A 17756-nucleotide genomic window follows, 5' to 3' on the forward strand; every position below is an offset into this window, starting at 1 on the left:
AAAATGAAAATAAGTAAGGAAACAGAAGCTTTAAATGACACAATAGAGCAGATAGATATAATTGATATTTATAGGACATTCCATCCTAAAACAGCAGATTACACTTTCTTCTCAAGTGCGCATGGAACATTCTCCAGGATAGATAACATCTTGGGTCACAAATCAAGCGTCAGTAAATTTAAGAAAATTGAAATCATATCAAGCATCTTCTTTGACCACAACGCTATGAGGTTAGAAATGAATTACAGGGGAAAAAACATAAAAAACACAAACACATGGAGGCTAAACAATATGTTACTAAATAACCAAGAGATCACTGAATAAATCAAAGAGGAAATCAAAAAATACCTAGAGATAAATGACCATGAAAACACAACAATCCAAAACCTATGGGATGCAGCAAAAGCAGTTCTAAGAGGGAAGTTTATAGCTATACAAGCCTACCTCAAGAAACAAGAAAAATCTGAAATAAACAATCTAACCTTACACCTAAAGGAACTAGAGAAAGAAGAACAAACAAAACCCAAAGTTAGCAGAAGGAAAGAAATCAAGATCAGAGCAGAAATAAATTAAATAGAAACAGAGATAACAATAGCAAAGATCAATAAAACTAAAAGCTGGTTCTTTGAGAAGATAAAACAAAATTGATAAACCATTAGCAAGACTCATCAAGAAAAAGAGGGAGAGGACTCAAATCAATAAAATTAGAAATGAAAAAGGAGACATTACAACAGACACTGCAGAAATACAAAGCATCCTAAGAGACTACTACCAGCAACTCTCTGCCAATGAAATGGACAACCTGGAAGAAATGGACAAATTCTTAGAAAGGTATAACCTTCCAAGACTGAACCAGGAAGAAGCAGAAAATATGAACAGACCAATCACAGGTAATGAAATTGTAACTGTGATTAAAAATCTTCCAACAAACAAAAGTCCAGGACCAAATGGCTTCACAGGTGAATTGTATCAAACATTTAGAGAAGAGCTTACACCCATCCTTCTCAAACTCTTCCAAAAAATTGCAGAGGAAGGAGCACTCCCAAACTCATTCTATGAGGCCACCATCACCCTGATACCAAAACCAGACAAAGATACTACAAAATAAGAAAATTACAGACCAATATCACTGATGAACATAGATGCAAAATTCCTCAACAAAATACTAGCAAACAGAAGCCAACAACACGTTAAAAGGATCATACACCATGATCAAGTGGGATTTATCCCAGGGATGCAAGGATTCTTCAATATACGCAAATCAATCAGTGTGATACACCATATTAACAAATTGAAGAATGAAAAACCATATGATCATCTAAATTGATGCAGAAAAAGCTTTTGACAAAATTCAACACCCATCTATGATAAAAACTCTCCAGAAAGTGGGCATAGAGGGAACCTACCTCAACATAATAAAGGCCGTATACGACAAACCCACAGCAAACATCATTCTCAATGATGAAAAACTGAAAGCATTTCCTCTAAGATCAGGAACAAGACAAGGATATCCACTCTCACCACTATTATTCAACATAGTTTTGGAAGTCCTAGCCACGGCAATCAGAGGAGAAAAAGAAACAAAAGGAATACAAATTGGAAAAGAAGAAGTAAAACTGTCACTGTTTGCAGATGACATGATACTGTACATGTAGAATCCTAAAGTTGACACCAGAAAACTACTAGAGCTAATCAATGAATTTGGTAAAGTTGCAGGATACAAAATTAATGCACAGAAATCTCTTGCATTCCTATACACTAATGATGAAAATTCTGAAAGAGAAATTAAGGAAACACTCCCATTTACCATTGCAACAAAAAGAATAAAATACCTAGGAATAAACCTTCCTAGGGAGACAAAAGACCTGTATGCAGAAAACTATAGGACACTGATGAAAAAAATTAAAGATAATACCAACAGATGGAGAGATATACCATGTTCTTGGATTGGAAGAATCAATATTGTAAAAATGACTGTACTACCCAAAGCAATCTACAGATTCAATGCAATCCCTATCAAATTACCAATGGCATTTTTTACAGAACTAGAACAAAAAAAATCTTAAAATTTGTATGGAGACCCAAAAGACCCTGAATAGCCAAAGCAGTCTTGAGGGAAAAAAATGGAGCTGGAGGAATCAGACTCCCTGACTTCAGACTATACTACAAAGCTACAGTAATCAAGACAATATGGTACTGGCACAAAAACAGAAACATAGGTCAATGAACAAGATAGAAAGCCCAGAGGTAAACCCATCCACCTATGGTCAACTAATCTATGACAAAGGAGGCAAAGATATACAATGGAGAAAAGACAGTCTCTTCAATAAGTGGTGCTGGGAAAACTGGACAGCTACATGTAAAAGAATGAAATTAGAACACTCCCTAACACCATACACAAAAATAAACTCAAAATGGATTAGAGACCTAAATGTAAGGCCGGACACTATAAAACTCTTAGAGGAAAACATAGGAAGAACACTCTTTGACATAAATCACAGCAAGATCTTTTTTGATCCACCTCCTAGAGTAACGGAAATAAAAACAAAACTAAACAAATGGGACCTAATGAAACTTAAAAGTTTTGCACAGCAAAGGAAACCATAAACAAGACGAAAAGACAGCCCTCAGAATGGGAGAAAATATTTGCAAACAAATCAATGGACAAAGCATTAATCTCCAAGATATATAAACAGCTCATGCAGCTCAATTTTAAAAAAACAACCCAATCCAAAAGTGGACAGAACACCTAAATAGACATTTCTCCCAAGACATACCGCTGGCCAAGAAGCACATGAAAAGCTGCTCAACATCACTAATTATTAGAGAAATGCAAATCAAAACTACAATGAGGTATCACCTCACACCAGTTAGAATGGGCATCATCAGAAAATCTACAAACAACAAATGCTGGAGAGGGTGTGGAGAAAAGGGAACCCTCTTGCACTGTTGGTGGGAATGTAAATTGATACATCCACTATGGAGACCAGTATGGACATTCCTTAAAAAACTAAAAATAGAATTACCATATGATCCAGCAGTCCCACTATTGGGCATATACCTAGAGAAAACCACAATTCAAAAAGACACATGCACCCCAATGTTCATTGCAGCACTATTTACAATAGCCAGGTCATGGAAGCAACCTAAATGCCCATTGACCGACGAATGGATAAAGAAGCTGTGGTACATATATACAGTGGAATATTACTCAGCCATGAAAAGGAACGAAACTGGGTCATTTGTTGAGACGTGGATGGATCTAGAGACTGTGATACAGAGTGAAGTAAGTCAGAAAGAGAAAAACAAATATCGTATATTAACACATATATGTGGAACCTAGAAAAATGGTACAGATGAACCAGTTTGCAGGGCAGAAATTGAGACACAGATGTAGAGAACAAGCGTATGGACACCAAGGGAGGAAAGCCATGTGGGGCGGGGTGCTGTGATGAATTGGGCGATTGGGATTGACATGTATACACTGATGTGTATAAAATTGATGACTAATAAGAACCTGCTGTATAAAAAAAAAATTAAATTTAAAAATTAAGAAAAAAGATATATATGGAGGTGAGGGAAGGTGTCAGTGAGATTTGAGCAAAAGGTCTGAATAACGCGAAGGGGACAGCAATGCGATTTTTTGGGGAAGGAATATTCCAGACAGAAGAAATAGCAAAGAGAAACACGCTTATGCAGAAAAAAGCTTGGTTTGTTCAGAGAACAGCACAAAGGCCACTGTACCTGCCACTCTGTGGGCTGGGGGAGAGCGGTGGATGATAGAAGGTCATTGGGGAAGCAGTTGGAGGTTTTAAGCAGAGGAGTGACGTGAGAAGTTTTGTAGTAAAAGGATTACTCTGGCTGTATGTGGAAAATGTAAAGGAGGCAAATACAGAAGCAGAAAGACCTTTTAGGAAGCTCAGATATTACTGTGTGTACTCCATTTAAGGATATAAAAGACAAAATTGAACATTTCAGCAGAGATTTGGAAATTATAATAGAAGACAGTAGTTTTGAAAAGGAATCTAATTAGGGTTTCCCTGGTGGCACAGTGGTTAAGAATCCACCTGCCAAGGCAGGGGACACAGGTTCGATCCCTGATCCGGGAAGATCCCACATGCCGAGGAGCAACTAAGCCCGTGCACCACAACTACTGAGCCTGCACTCTAGAGCCCACAAGCCACAACTATTGAAGCCCATATGCCACAACTGCTGAGCCCACGTGCCACAGCTGCTGAATCCTGCACGCCTAGAGCCCATGCTCTGCAACAAGAGAAGCCACCACAATGAGAAGCCCACACACTGCAACAAAAAACAGCCCCCGCTCGCCACAACTAGAGAAAGCCTGCATGCAGCAGTGAAGACCCAATGCAGCCAAAAATAAATAAAATTTTTTAAAAAAGAAAAGGAATCAAATTAGAATTCCAAAACTGAAAAATGCAGTAGCTGAAAGTAAAAATGCAGATTACAAAAGGGCATGAGGAAACTTTTTTGGGGTAATGGATATTTTCACTATTTTTATTTTGGTGATGGTTTCAGCATAATTCATCAGCTGCATACTTTAAATATGTGCAGTTTATTATTTGCCAATTATACTTCAGTAAAGTTGTTTAAAAAACAATGAATGAAGGCTTCCCTGGTGGCGAAGTGGTTGAGAGTCCGCCTGCCGATGCAGGGGACGTGGGTTCGTGCCCCGGTCTGGAAGGATCCCACATGCCGCGGAGCGGCTGGGCCTGTGAGCCATGGCCGCTGAGCCTGCGCATCCGGAGCCTGTGCTCCGCAACGGGAGAGGCCACAACAGTGAGAGGCCCGCGTACCGCAAAAAAAAAAAAAAAAAACAATGAATGAGCTTAACAGCAGATTAGAACTAAAGAGAGAAGTAGTGAAATGGAAGAAAGGTCAGAATAAAATGCAGAAAAGAGAAGATAAAAGACATACAGGGTACTATGAGATGTTTTATCATGTGTCAGTAGAAGCCCAGAGGAAATGAAAAAGACGAGACAGAAGCAATCATTAAAGAGATAATGGCTGAGAATTTTTCAAAGTGATGAAAGCTCTCAAGTCACAGGTACAGGTATAAGAATCCTTACAAATCCAAACAGGATAAATTTTACAATGCAGCCACAGCGCTGTAGGAGCACTAAAGAAAGCCAAGAAAACACGAAGAATTAGGCACCAACAGACTTGCACTAAAGTAAGTACTAAAGAGCATCTTTCAGGTGAAGGAAAATTCTAGATGGAAGTACGGAAGATGTAGAGGGAAGAATGGAGGGCAGTGATTATTGCAAGTATGTGCACAAGAAGAAACAGAAAGTCTGCCCCACAGCATGTGATTCATGGTCCAGTCAGGAGAGAGGAACTACCCCAGTTATTTGAGAATTTGTGTTCTAACGTAAAGTTTTTAATCCAGCACTGAAACAGTTAAAAGATAGTAGCAACTGCAGGACACAGCTTCCAACCCTAGGACTCAGGGAACAAAGTGAAGATGTTGGAATTATTTAGGAATTAAGAAGAGGAGCCCCACAGATTTGAAACTCAGACCTGTGAGGAGGGGGCTCTGTACAGTTGGTGCTGGTGTGTTTGTTGGGGGATAGGGCAGTAAAAGAATTCAGCCGCAAGTGTGGGGAAGACTGCAGAGTGGATGCAACTGCTGCTTTGGGAAGAAATTGCAGCTGCCAGGGCCAAGCAGCATTGCTCACAGAAACTGGAAGCTGACGGAAAGGAGCAAGTCTTTCTCCCTCCTCCTGCCTTCCAGTCTCCCTGGAGCTCCCCCTTTTGGCAGAGATGAGTATGTATATGAATATGGAGCCCGACCTGGAGAAATAGGGTTTGCAGATTCCCAGGCACAGCATCACAAAGCAGAATATGAAAGGGTGGGTCTGGGCTGAGGCAATAACTTAAAAACCAGCACACACAGGCTATTTAGAAGTGTGGTTAATTTTCAAACGTTTGAGTGAGTTTTCTCGATATCTTGGATTTCTAGTTTAATACCATTATAGTCAGATAATATTCTAAATGATTTCAGTTCTTTGATATTTATTTAGACTTGTTTTATGACCCAACCTATAGTGTATCTTGGTAAATATTTCAGTGCACTTGAAAAGAATATATATTCTGCTAGTAGGGAGAGCGTTCTATAAATGCTAATTAGATCAAGTTCATTAATAGTATTGTTCAAATCTTCTGTGGGTCTTCTATTTTTTGTTTTTTTTCTTTTTTGGTATATTCCATCACTTACTGAGAGGGCTGCTAGGTCTTCAGCTGTAATCATGGATTTGTCTCTTTCTCTCTTTAGTTCTGTCAGTCTTCTGGTATTTTGAAGCGCTATTTTTAGATGCACACTTTTTGTTTGTTTGTTTGTTTGGATCCATATTTTTCAAAACAGCCCTCTGGGGAAATCATTCCCAGGTGCAGAGGGCTGTGCTCATGGGTAGCCTGCTGGCTTCTGCAGTGAACCTGAGCTATGCCGATCGGTCTCAAATCCTGGATCGTGTGTGGCTCTGTGGCAGTAGCTGAGACTCTACAACCACGTATACCCAGTTCTGGGTGTCACCCTGGCCCCTCACTAGCTGATGCTTGAGGGAATCCAGTGTCCTTTTTTCAAACTGAAGATGATAACCCTTGACCTCAAGAGGTTTACCCGGGGGATCAAGCGTGACCATGGATGAAAAGTACCAAGTACAGTTCCTGGCATGCTTCCTGCCTTCTCGCTCACAGCCTGCCTGCTGTCCTCTTAAGACATCATCAGCAGTCATAGCGTCTCTTCTAAGCTTCCCCAGAAAAGGCTCCTGTGGAGGCATAACATTCCTGTCACCTGGCCCACCTGGGCTTGCAGGGCCAGGGTTTCATAGCTCCACTCAGCCTGAGATCTCTTGCTCCTTCTCCTGTACCAACAGAGCTTCTCCCGATGAAGGGGATTGTCTGGGGTAGTTCGAGGTCTCACTGTCAGCCTCTTGAGTTCCTGCACCAATTTTCCTTGTCTACTAGAGGTGGACTCACGGAATGTCAATTCTGACAGCTCCCCAGTAGGAACCAGAATGGCACTGGCCATGAGGCTGACGTCTCCATCCGTTAACCCACCTGGACTGGTGTAAGTGGAAAAGGAGATATCGTAGGAGGAGTTGAATAGTTCACTGAACCAGAAAGACTTGTCCAACTAGAACCTGGGGCTTCAGATCTCTTCTCTGCCTGTGTCATGCTATCTCTTGCCCTGTCAGTCACCCAACTCATCCTTGCTTTTCTCGATGATGTAGACTGTGTCCTAGAGGTTGGGAGGACATCACCTCAGCAGCTCCAAGCTGGTATCATTTCAACTTAGCAACCCCAGGGAAAAGAGGGCATCTCCCTCCAGCTTCACCATATAAAAAAAGATTCTGATATAAAAAGGGATTTGATTGGTTCATCTTGGGTGACAGAGCCATCCTTTGGACAAATCACGTTGGCCAAGGGGATGATTTACTGTGATTGGCCAGGCCTGAATCACATGCTTATTCTTGTTTTTTTTGTTTGTTTGTTTTGTTTTTTTGCGGTACGCGGGCCTCTCACTGTCGTGGCCTCTCCTGTTGCAGAGCACAGGCTCTGGACGCGCAAGCTCAGTGGCCATGGCTCACGGGCCTAGCCGCTCCGCGGCATGTGGGATCTTCCTGGACCAGGGCACGAACCCGTGTCCCCTGCATCGGCAGGCAGACTCTCAACCACTGCGCCACCAAGGAAGCCCACATGCTTATTCTTGTAGCCACAAAATGGGGACATCATTATTGGTAACCCTACCAGAACCATGTAGAATTCTGGGGTGGGAGTGGGGAATAGCAGTGATGAGGCTCTTACCCCCCCACCAAAAGGGGTGATTCTGGGTAGACATAAACAGCAGACATCCCTGACCAGTGTGCAGGCACCTGAGAAGTCATATTATTCATCTGGGGGTTGATCAGCGAGCCCGGCGTCAGCCTCAGGGAAGAGGACTGATGTGATTGTCAGGAGGGAGTCCCTGTGCTCTGGCGGGAGGACGCAGCGGGGCAGCCCTGCTTGTGGTAGAAAAGACTGGTGGTAGAGTGTAGCAGCCAAAGGCTTGGCTCAGCTCAGACTCTGGCTTAAAATGTGGCCATGCCACTTACTAGCTCTAGGACCTCAGGCAATTATTTAACCTCTCAGAGCCTCAGTTTTCTCTCCTGTAATATGGATGATTTTGATGAATTTGTGACATTTCCTGTATTAAAATTCAGTAATTGCTTATTATCATTTCTGTAACCAGATTGCTCCAGTCTGCTACTCCGTTCACGTCAGCCTGGGTCTTCTTGTTCTGTGTTGATTTCATTAGACCACCTCTTTTGAGTCTAGGTCCCCTAGGCTTTGGCCTGAGTACTAGCTGGTGTGTTCACGGGACGACTGACCTTCCACGGTGTGCCTGTTCCCAGAGGTTGGTGGGTTGTCCACAGGAACAGTTCTCAGAGGCACACAGAAGGCAGTGCAGCGAAAGAGTAGCCTGGGAACCTTGGGAAGCAGGAAACACTTTCGTCTGGCCCTGCAAGACGGCCCTCCCTCTGTGGGCGTCACGTGAAGTGTGCAGCTAAAAAAAGGTGAACTGAAGTTCTGGACTCAATCTCCTACCCATTTTCCGGATTGTAGGAAGAATGGGGCCAAAGAGAAATTGTGAGTGTGGCAATGGCTCAAGCCCTGGAAGAGGTGCGGAAGCAAAGGGAAGAGTTCCAGCAACAGGTAGGCCCCCTGTGATGCCTCCATCTCAGTCCCAGGCAGGACCAACCTACCTCCTGGTCTGTCCAGGGCAGAGGGTGGACACAGGTCTCAGGAGTGTCGTCAGCTGCTTGATTCCCCTGATGTCTCTAGGAAGATGGGAGAAAGATGTTAGAAAGAAACCCTCACCCCATAGGATGGCCTTTTAAAATTTCGATAGTTAATGTGATAAACATCACCTGGGGAAAAGTCCAGAACGAGGTACTACTGGGCTCTAATTCTGTGAGGTGGGCCACCACCGGCCGCAGGCCCCAGAGACCACATTCAGTTGAGCTCTCAGCAGCAAGGGTGGGAAAAGCCTTCCTTTGAGGACAGACTCAAGAGTCAGGCCCCAGATCTAGGTGACTGGCTCTAGGTCTTTGTTCGGTCCTTAACAGATCTGTCTGAGTTGCCTCTGAAAAGACCCTATGATAATCATACCTTCAAGAATATGATAATGAGGTCATTTGTATCAAATGCTGGGCATGTCACAGGCCCTCAGGACGTGGAAGTTACGGTTTTGACAGCTTTCGGAAGGCTGGGCAGAAAGGCCATGTCTCTGGTAGGCCCACTACAGGCCAGAGGGGCAGTGAGGGTGATTGCCCCTGTGCAGGGCCCCTGCCGAGGAGAACTGATTTGTGCATGTTTATAGGAGCAGAGGTTAGCTTGGGGAATGTTCTAGGCTGTGGCCTTCAGGGAGGGATTCGTGGAGGACCCTGGTAGTGGAAAAGTGGAGACTCCTTTAGGGAAGATGGGATTATTGCTACCAACCTTCTCTCTTGTTGGTTTTTCTCTCCGAGGCTGCTAACCTGATCGCCATAGGAGGTGAGAAGGAGCAGAGTCTGCAGGAAAAAACTGAAGTGATTCTCCAGAAAGAGCAAGAGATTCTCCAACTGAAGAAAGGTGAGGGGTCTGCCAAGGCTGAGCCTTTTCACCTGTTCTTGCCCGGACCCCTGCCTGGAGGTGGCCCAGTCACCGCGCTCACCTCCCCTCTGCCCGGCCTAGGTCACGACTCCGCCCTGCTGCAGATGCGCCAGCTGCAGAGTGAGCTGGAGGCCCTGAGGGGCCTGAGGGCCGAGCAGTCGGAGGCTGCCGACGCGCGGGAGGGCCTGCTGAGGCTGCGGAGCCAGGAGCAGGGCGTGGTGCTCTCAGTCAGCGAGCCTCATGTGAGTCCCGCCTGAGCCGCCTCCCTGTGCCTCAGCTTCCTCTCCAACGGGGGGCGCCTCGCCACGAGGGGTTGTGCGTGTTGAGGAGCCCATCTGACGTGATGACACCTGTCAGTGTTCAGGTGTTGAAGCCCTTCCTTCACAGCAGGCTCCTTGCATGGAGAGCTAATTGTCCCCCCTGCAGGCTCTGTGACGGGGTTGCCATAGTTTAAGTCTGGTTCCTGGCTAGCTGCCTGGTGGAGCACATCAGTCGTCACCTTTGGAATGAGTCTGGCCCCCTTCCCTAGGGATCTGTGGCTTAGCTTGACCATGTCCTGTGCTGCCACCACCCTGTAGGTGACCTCGAGGGCGGGGCAGGACCCTGCGTACCAGCTTCCGGCTGCAGAGGGGATACCAAATGGTGAGATGGGGACCGCCATGGATCTCGGGCAGCTACAGAAGGAAAAACAGGACTTGGAGCAGCAACTTCTAGAGAAAAATAAGGTGAGGACGCTCTTTACCTCAGCTATTTATGTCCCTTTCCCTGTCCTTGTGCCTAAAACCATCCAGTCCGTTCTTCAAGAGTTGTGCTGATGCCCCTGGGCCCCTCTTGGGGGAGGTGTTACCTCTTCCATCACAAGGGCTTCTTCCTGGTTCTCCTCTTCTGCTTCCTCCTGCACGGCCCTCTTCCTTTCACACTCACGCAGTCTCCTCCCAGACCCCCCACCTGAGATGGTATCTGGAGTAATAGAGCTGGAACAGTGGCAGGTCTCAGTGTCCCCAGCCCCCTCTGCCATCGCCAGCTAGGTCCCATGACCAGTCACCTTACCTCTGCACTTTTTTCTACAGCTGTGAAATGAGAGCAGTGATACCTGCCTTTCAGTGGTTTTGTGAGGGGGAGGTTGGGGGATGAAAGGAAACTGTTTGTTAGCTTCCTGTAAACTTTCTGGTATTTGATAGAGGCTTAATAAATGTCTTGATTCCACCCACCCTGCCTGGCCTCTGCACCTGTAAATGCAGGGTCTCGTTTGAGCCTCGTTTTTAAAATGTCCTGTGAAGTTAAATGTGTTGGCTAGTCAGTGCTCTGGCCTGAAATTCCGCCCCCAAATTGTGTGATTACTCTTTAACAAAGGAGAAAGGTGGTCATTCTTTATCTCCCCCACCCCCGCCTGTCTCCCCCTTTCACTCACACACACACACACAGGCTCTTAATCTCTTATCATGAAATATAAAACATAGAAGAGTGCACACTGTGTGTCCCTGGGTACAGCCCTCGGACAGCTTCTCCAAATTGCACTCACATCCTTGGCGATCTCCCCCATCCTGTGTGCTGCTGGCACCACATCCATACCTTGAATCCAGATGGCTCCTGTGAAGTGTAGACTCCTGTATCTACCCTATTTCTCTATGTCAGTGTCTGAAAGGCCCCTGAAATTTACAACATCCAGAAGCAGACTTCAGACTGACCACACTCTCTAGCATCTACTGCCATCTTTCCTGTCTCAGTAAATGGCAAAAACCTTGGAGTCATCCTTGTCCCCTTTGTTTCTTTCACAAGCAACATCCAAATCATTAAGGAATCCATTTGGCTCTCCCTTCAAACTGTACGCACAATGAGCTGCTTCTCATCCCTGCCACTGCTACCACCCGAGACCAGGTGACCATCCTATCTTCCCTAGAGGACGGTGTTGGCCTTCTAATTGGTTTCCCTGTCACTTGTCTGTTCCGGCCCTCTGATGACTCTCTGTCCCCATAAAAGCCAAAGTCCTTGCAGTGGCCCACAAACCCTTTGTGGTCTGGCTCCTTACTGCCCCCTTCCCCGTACCCTCTGCTCTCCCCCAGCATTCCCTCTCAGCCACAGTGGCCTTGCCTTTCTGTGAATATCAAGCACCCTCCCGCCTCAGGGCCTTTGTACTTGCTGAGCCTTCTGTCTGGAAGGTCCTTTCCCCAATTACCCTCACTTCCTTTATGGTGTCATTTTGTCAGTGAGGCCATCCCGCTACCCTGCCAGCCCTCACCAACAGAACTCCCGGTCCCCTCACCTTGCTTTTTTTTCTCCAGGCCTCTTAATACCTTCTGATACACTGTATATTTGCTTATTGACACTGTTCTCTCTTGAGGGCAGACATTTTTTCTTTTCTTTTTTTTTTCCCGCTGTTTCCGCAGCCTCTAGGCTGGTGTAGAGACTCGGTATTCATTGGATAAGTTAATGAATGAGTCAAAACCTAGAAAATCAAGTAACATAAACTAGCAAATGTACTTTTGGGGGAATGCCCAGCTTCACAGTCAAGCAGAGAATACAGATTGGAACAAAACATTACCATTTTGTCAGTGGGGTGTTGCAGGCAGTGTGACAGGAGCTGGAGGCGCTTTCCCAGCCGTGTCATCCCCAGGGGGCCGTGGCCATACTGCTCTTGAGACGACGAAGCTTATTACAGCTTTGTTTGAAAATGGAGGCTCAGGGAGTTCCCTGGTGGTCCAGTGGTTAGGACTTGGCGCTTGCACTGACATGGCCCCGGGTTCAGTCCCCGGTCGGGGAACTCAGATCCCACAAGCCATGCAATGTGGCCAAAAAAAACGTAACTCAGCTACACAAGAAGATATGGGGCATCCCCTAGAGTTACTGTCACATTAAAAGTTATAATTAGCAAAACTATAAAGCTGTGGAAACTCTGATAAATGAAAACTACTATTCAAAATTCTAGCTACTCAGTGCAAGAATGGTGACATGGACTAGAAGTCCACAGGAAAAACTTATTTTGATATAGTTGTGAGATTTTGGAGAAATTTTTATTTAAAATTTTTTCCCTGTAATGTCGATTACACATTAAATTTTTTCATTGGGAAAACAGAGTTCAGCCTTTCGGGTGGTTAATGGAATGTGTAATAAATTATATTTAAGGCCCATAATACTAATAAGCTCACTAAAAATAAATAAGGAAAATAAAGACATAAAAGCCATTGTTGTTGGGTTGTGCCGAAAAACCACGATCTTTAATACTGTTCAAAATAAGTGTTAAAAATTATGATGGTATTTCAGGAGATCAATGGTGATGATGAGAATCATAAATTTTGGCCCAAGTATCCTACTTGGGGATGATGGCACATAAATATCATTCTGAAGGGCAGAATATACTGTGCAGAGGCATTTCTAGCTACGCTGCCTGTGGAGGCGAGCGCCAGAAGCAGTCCTAAGGCCCCAGGCCGGGAGGGGTGGGACGGCACTGCGGCAGCGGCGGGGCCAGGAGAGCAGGGCTGTGCACAGCCTCAGCACGTGGGGGAAGGAGGCCGAGGCAGCAGGTGTGGCAGTGCAAGCTCCTCAGGAGACGAAGCAGGGGCTTCTAACAGGTGTATGGGGACCCAAGGGGTTGTCTGTCTGCTCTATGGTCCTTTGCACTTTAAAGATGGTGAAACGTGCATTTAATGAATGGCCTTTTGTGGGGGTGGGGCTTTGCCTCAGACCATAAAGCAGATGCAGCAGAGGATGCTGGAACTCAAGAAGACGCTGCAGAAGGAGCTGGTGAGTGGCCCCCTTCTCCCCGCTGCCCATGCCCTCCTGCCTCTGTGCTCCTCCTGCCTGATGACGCTCCCCCCGCAGGGGACTGCAAGAGGTCTCTGGGAAGTCAGGCTGGTGGGACAGTGGCCCTGCCACCTTGAACGTGCTCCTGGAAAGTGGCTCTTTGACCCCCGGCACGAACCCTCTTCCTCTGAGCCTGTGTGTTGTCTGAGAGGTCAGTGAGGTGACGTATGGCCGTGTGTGAATGGCAGAGGCCAGGCCCAGACGTGGGAGAGCGGCGCCTCTGTCCTGGCTGGGTGCTCACTGCCCCAGGAAACGAGTCCTGATGCGGGTAAAGGAAGTGGCTGAACTTCCCCACATACCTCTCTCCCTCCTCAGCCAGCACCCTGCGTTCTTCAGGTGTTGGTGCTTCCTTCGCAGGTGGGGCCCTTTTCGCCCTACTCTGTGCAGAGTGTGGCAGAGAACTGCAGGCGATCACAGCCAGGGCCAAGTGAATCTCCCCTGTGATTTTCGAACCTGTCTTGAAGGGTTCAATGTAGCATCTTTCCATTGGTTTTTCAGAAAATCAGACCCGATAACGAGCTTTTTGAAGTCCGGGAGAAGCCTGGGCCTGAAATGACAAACATGGCCCCTTCTGTCACGAATAATGCTGACCTGACTGATGCCCGCGAGATCAACTTTGAGTACCTCAAACATGTGGTTTTAAAATTCATGTCCTGTCGCGAATCTGAGGTAAAAGACTTTTGAGTTGCCCTTTGGGTACTGAGTTCCACCCCAGGGCCTGGTTCATTTGTCCGCGCCCTGCCTGGCTTCCCACCAAATCCATTTCTTTCTTCCTGTCCCCCATTCCGCTTTGACCACCAACGTGAGCACTCAGTCATTTCTCCAGCGGGCACTGACCTGCTGGTTGAGCAGCAAGCAGGGGGCGCCGAGTAGGGAACTGGCTCCTGGGAGGAGATGTGGGTCGGATGCTGAGGCCAGAGTCCAGGGAACTGAACCCGCCCAGCAGTCCTGCCTCCTGCCGAAGAGCAGGTGGCCGCGGTGGTGTCCTGGTGGTCTCGCCAGTCCCCGAAGTAAAAGGTGGGGGAGGAAAAGAACCAGCAGACCTCAGAACACCCACCTCCACCCTCTGCGTGGTCCTCGCTGACCAAGCCCGGAGCGTACAGGAGGAGCAGGGCCAGGAGACGCTGCCATGTAGCCCCCTGACCGCCTGATAACTGACCGAGGCCCGTGGCAGCAAGATTTGCTTTGTTTCAGGCTTTTCATCTTATAAAAGCTGTGTCAGTGTTGCTGAACTTTTCACAAGAGGAGGAGAACATGCTCAGAGAAACCCTGGAGTATAAGGTAGGGTTTCCTGGTCTGCTGTCCGCCTCCCAAAAAGTGTAGTCAGTCATCGCAGCCCTGGCAGGTGAGACCAGCCCACAGCTGCATCATTGGCTTGGAAGGTGCTTTTGGTTGATGAACTGGACTCGGGTAGTATTTACCGAGGACATGCTTTGTGCCCACAGGTCTCTGCTGTACTTGACTAACAGGGCCTTGTGTTCTTCTCCAGAGCACTTTCATTGGTATCACCTCATCAACAGCCCCAGGTCTGGCCAGCACCCAGACTTTGTTAAAAAATGAAAAATATTCAAAAAGTACCTGCGTAAATGCTATAATAGAAAACATTTTAAGGAAACGTTACCTAAATTCCACTCCCTTGTTCCTGTCACCTCAGGTTTTGCTCCTGTCTCCCTCCCATCTTTAGAATGGGCCTTGCAGCCCTGCACACTGGTTACCAGAACCACCGTCTTCACTGCTCTGCTCACAGCCAGAGTCCGGGTGTGTGGAGGGCAGGGGTGGCGGCCCACGGCTGGGGAGGGGCTCTTTCAGCTGCTTCGTACCTAGTCCTGATTCTCATCTCAGGAGCTTTTTCTGTTTCAAACCCAGATGTCATGGTTTGGGTCCAAGCCAGCTCCCAAGGGCAGCATCCGGCCATCCATCTCCAGCCCTCGGATACCATGGTCCTAGGCGGCACCACCCAAGGATGTCCAAGGGCTGACACTTTTTCTGTGAAAAGAACACTGACACACCAGTCTGGGTGGGTTTTTAATCACTGTAACTGCAGTATTTTGTACAAGCATCTGAACATTGTTTACAAGACTTAAGGCCCACTCCTGCAGACTGATAAGAACCTCAGGAGGTAGCTGATCCTGTTGTTCTGGTCACCAGAGGGTTCTGGCACTACCCACATTTCCACAGTGCTGCTAAAATCCCAGCTCTGGCCAGCACCCATCTGCCCCTGAATCCTCTTTCAAGGTGAGCACTTAAAGCTGAAGCCCTCAGCATGTGTCAGAGAGGAGGCGGCTGATCTATCGTGTGGTGATGACACTGGACGTAGACAGCCCTTCAAAATGGTGCCCAGCAGCCCAGACCCACCTAGTTCTGCCACGAAGAGCCAACTCAGTGAGGCCGGCCTTTAAAAACTCCCTTTCCCTTTCAGTATGTTTGGGTTCAGATGAGTTAGAAGCAGCTTTTTAACCCTTTCTCCCAAGGAAACATTATTTCACGTTGTTTCTCAGACCACCGAGAACTTTAGTTGTGTCCATCTTTAAGGTACTCTGGGGCCAGTGTGGATTAATGAATATGCACCTTTCTGACAGTATCTCATTTTACTGAAGAAAACTAGCAAATGTATAAAAAGATCCTTAGTACCAAATACACTCAATTGCCTTTTTAATGAATGTACTTGTCTTGGATAGGTTGCCGGTAAACCATTTTAAACTATTTTTTATAGCTAAAGTTCCTTGCTATTATAAACATGTCTTCTGTATTATAAAATCCATTTAACTGGTGTTCTTAAAGGAAAATCAGAGCATCAAGAGGAAATTATTTCTAAGATTGGGAGCCCTGTCCCTTTGTAATGTCACTAGCATTCTTTGGCATCTGCTTCCCTCTGAAGCAGTGGTGGTGTTTCATTTGTTTAGCTCTTAATTCTGTGTTGTAACACTGAGCAAATGCTAATCACATTTTCTACTGCTAAGGACAGTTTGCTGTATTCAAAGGAAGCAGCAGCTGTCCCTCTCCCCAGGCTTGACCAAAACGTTGGAGGGTGGACTGCCTTGTAAGTGGAGCCACCGTCTGTCCCTGTCTGTCACCCTACCCCCAAATATTTAAGATGACACTACATTCATGTATGGCAACCAGGCAGCCCCTAGCTGGCTGCAGTACTTGATAGCATGCAAATGGCTCTGGAACTGACTGATAAAAACTTGTATTAGTTATCATTATAAAGAAAAGGGAATGTGCTTGCCCTGGATAAGGCACACTATCAAATCTAAAGGGAAACCATGTATTGAGTTATATAGTTTGATGAAAGTTTTATTGGTTAAATAAAAAACTGAATAACTGGAGCTCCTAAATTTATCATCAGTTATCCAATGATGTAAATGTTTCTCAACTATGTTTAGGGTTAAAATAAAGTATGTCTCACAGGAAAACAAGGATTTGCAATTAACGTAAGACAGTTCCGTGGACCTAGAAGTACCAAGCAAGGGCAGCATCACCCTCGTCCCCACTTGGGCTCTCTGCCATCCAAGTGACCCATTCTCCGGTTACCTACCTCCTCCTATGGCTCCCCCTGCAGATGTCTCACCTGTGTTTAGAATGCTGTTTTCCATTTATCTGGTGGGGACACAAAACAGGAGTCCCTTCTGTTCCATAATTTTGATGAATAGGAGGTAGCTCTTCCAGCTCTTCCAGGAAAGAATCCTAAGATTGGGTAGTTCAGGGCTTGCTAGAGGCGACTACCACACAGCCGTGGGAGCCCCGCCCGACTCCCCAGTGGCTTCTCCAGCCCTCGAGCTGGTCTCACCCACCACCCACGTTCGCCGGCCATTGTAGGCATCGTTGGTTGTGGGGCCCCTCACTAAGTCTGTACTTGCACAGGGAGGATTCATTCTGATCAGGCTTTCCTCCTGCATGTTGAATTTCCTTCAGCTTTAAGAAGAGTGGAGTAAATGTTCTAAGTGATTTGATGCACTTTTACTTGTATAAAAAGTTCTGTGATAGAGACAGTATATATAGTCCTTTATATGAGCATTGGATCTTGATCTCACCCTCCATGTTGTACACAGGGAGATTGTATTATCTAAAACTGCTGTAGAAAATTCACTTGTGGTGCAATACACTTTTTGATTAAAGCTCTTCAATCCAGAGGCAGTGGATTTAATTGATATAGTTTGGTGTCAGTATTTCTTTAACTTGTTAAATTTAGTACATTGTGTCTCACATTTAAAACTCCCAAGGCCAAGTTCAAGGCCTGTAGAACACTAGTCTTCCAGGAAGCACCTCCCCAGATTAGGTTTGGGTGAATAAACATTACA

General features: G+C 46.2%; 1 protein-coding gene across 3 annotated transcripts in view; it reads left to right on the plus strand.

Moving 5' to 3' along the window:
• The window catches only part of GOLGA1 (golgin A1), a 52972-nt gene extending 35366 nt beyond the window's left edge, over nucleotides 1–17606 (plus strand). For all 3 annotated transcript variants that reach the window (XM_032634580.1, XM_032634581.1, XM_032634579.1), the window contains exons 16-23: nucleotides 8626–8715; nucleotides 9531–9633; nucleotides 9736–9896; nucleotides 10233–10379; nucleotides 13336–13395; nucleotides 13954–14124; nucleotides 14650–14736; nucleotides 15322–17606. In XM_032634580.1, the coding sequence (XP_032490471.1) occupies nucleotides 8626–8715; nucleotides 9531–9633; nucleotides 9736–9896; nucleotides 10233–10379; nucleotides 13336–13395; nucleotides 13954–14124; nucleotides 14650–14736; nucleotides 15322–15402 (900 nt within the window). In that variant the 3' untranslated portion in view covers nucleotides 15403–17606. The remainder of the gene's footprint in view (nucleotides 1–8625; nucleotides 8716–9530; nucleotides 9634–9735; nucleotides 9897–10232; nucleotides 10380–13335; nucleotides 13396–13953; nucleotides 14125–14649; nucleotides 14737–15321) is intronic.
• Nucleotides 17607–17756: the final 150 nt, after the last annotated feature.

The sequence above is a fragment of the Phocoena sinus genome, chromosome 6 (genome assembly GCF_008692025.1).
Source record: "Phocoena sinus isolate mPhoSin1 chromosome 6, mPhoSin1.pri, whole genome shotgun sequence".
In the NCBI taxonomy this organism is placed as follows: Eukaryota; Metazoa; Chordata; class Mammalia; order Artiodactyla; family Phocoenidae; genus Phocoena; species Phocoena sinus.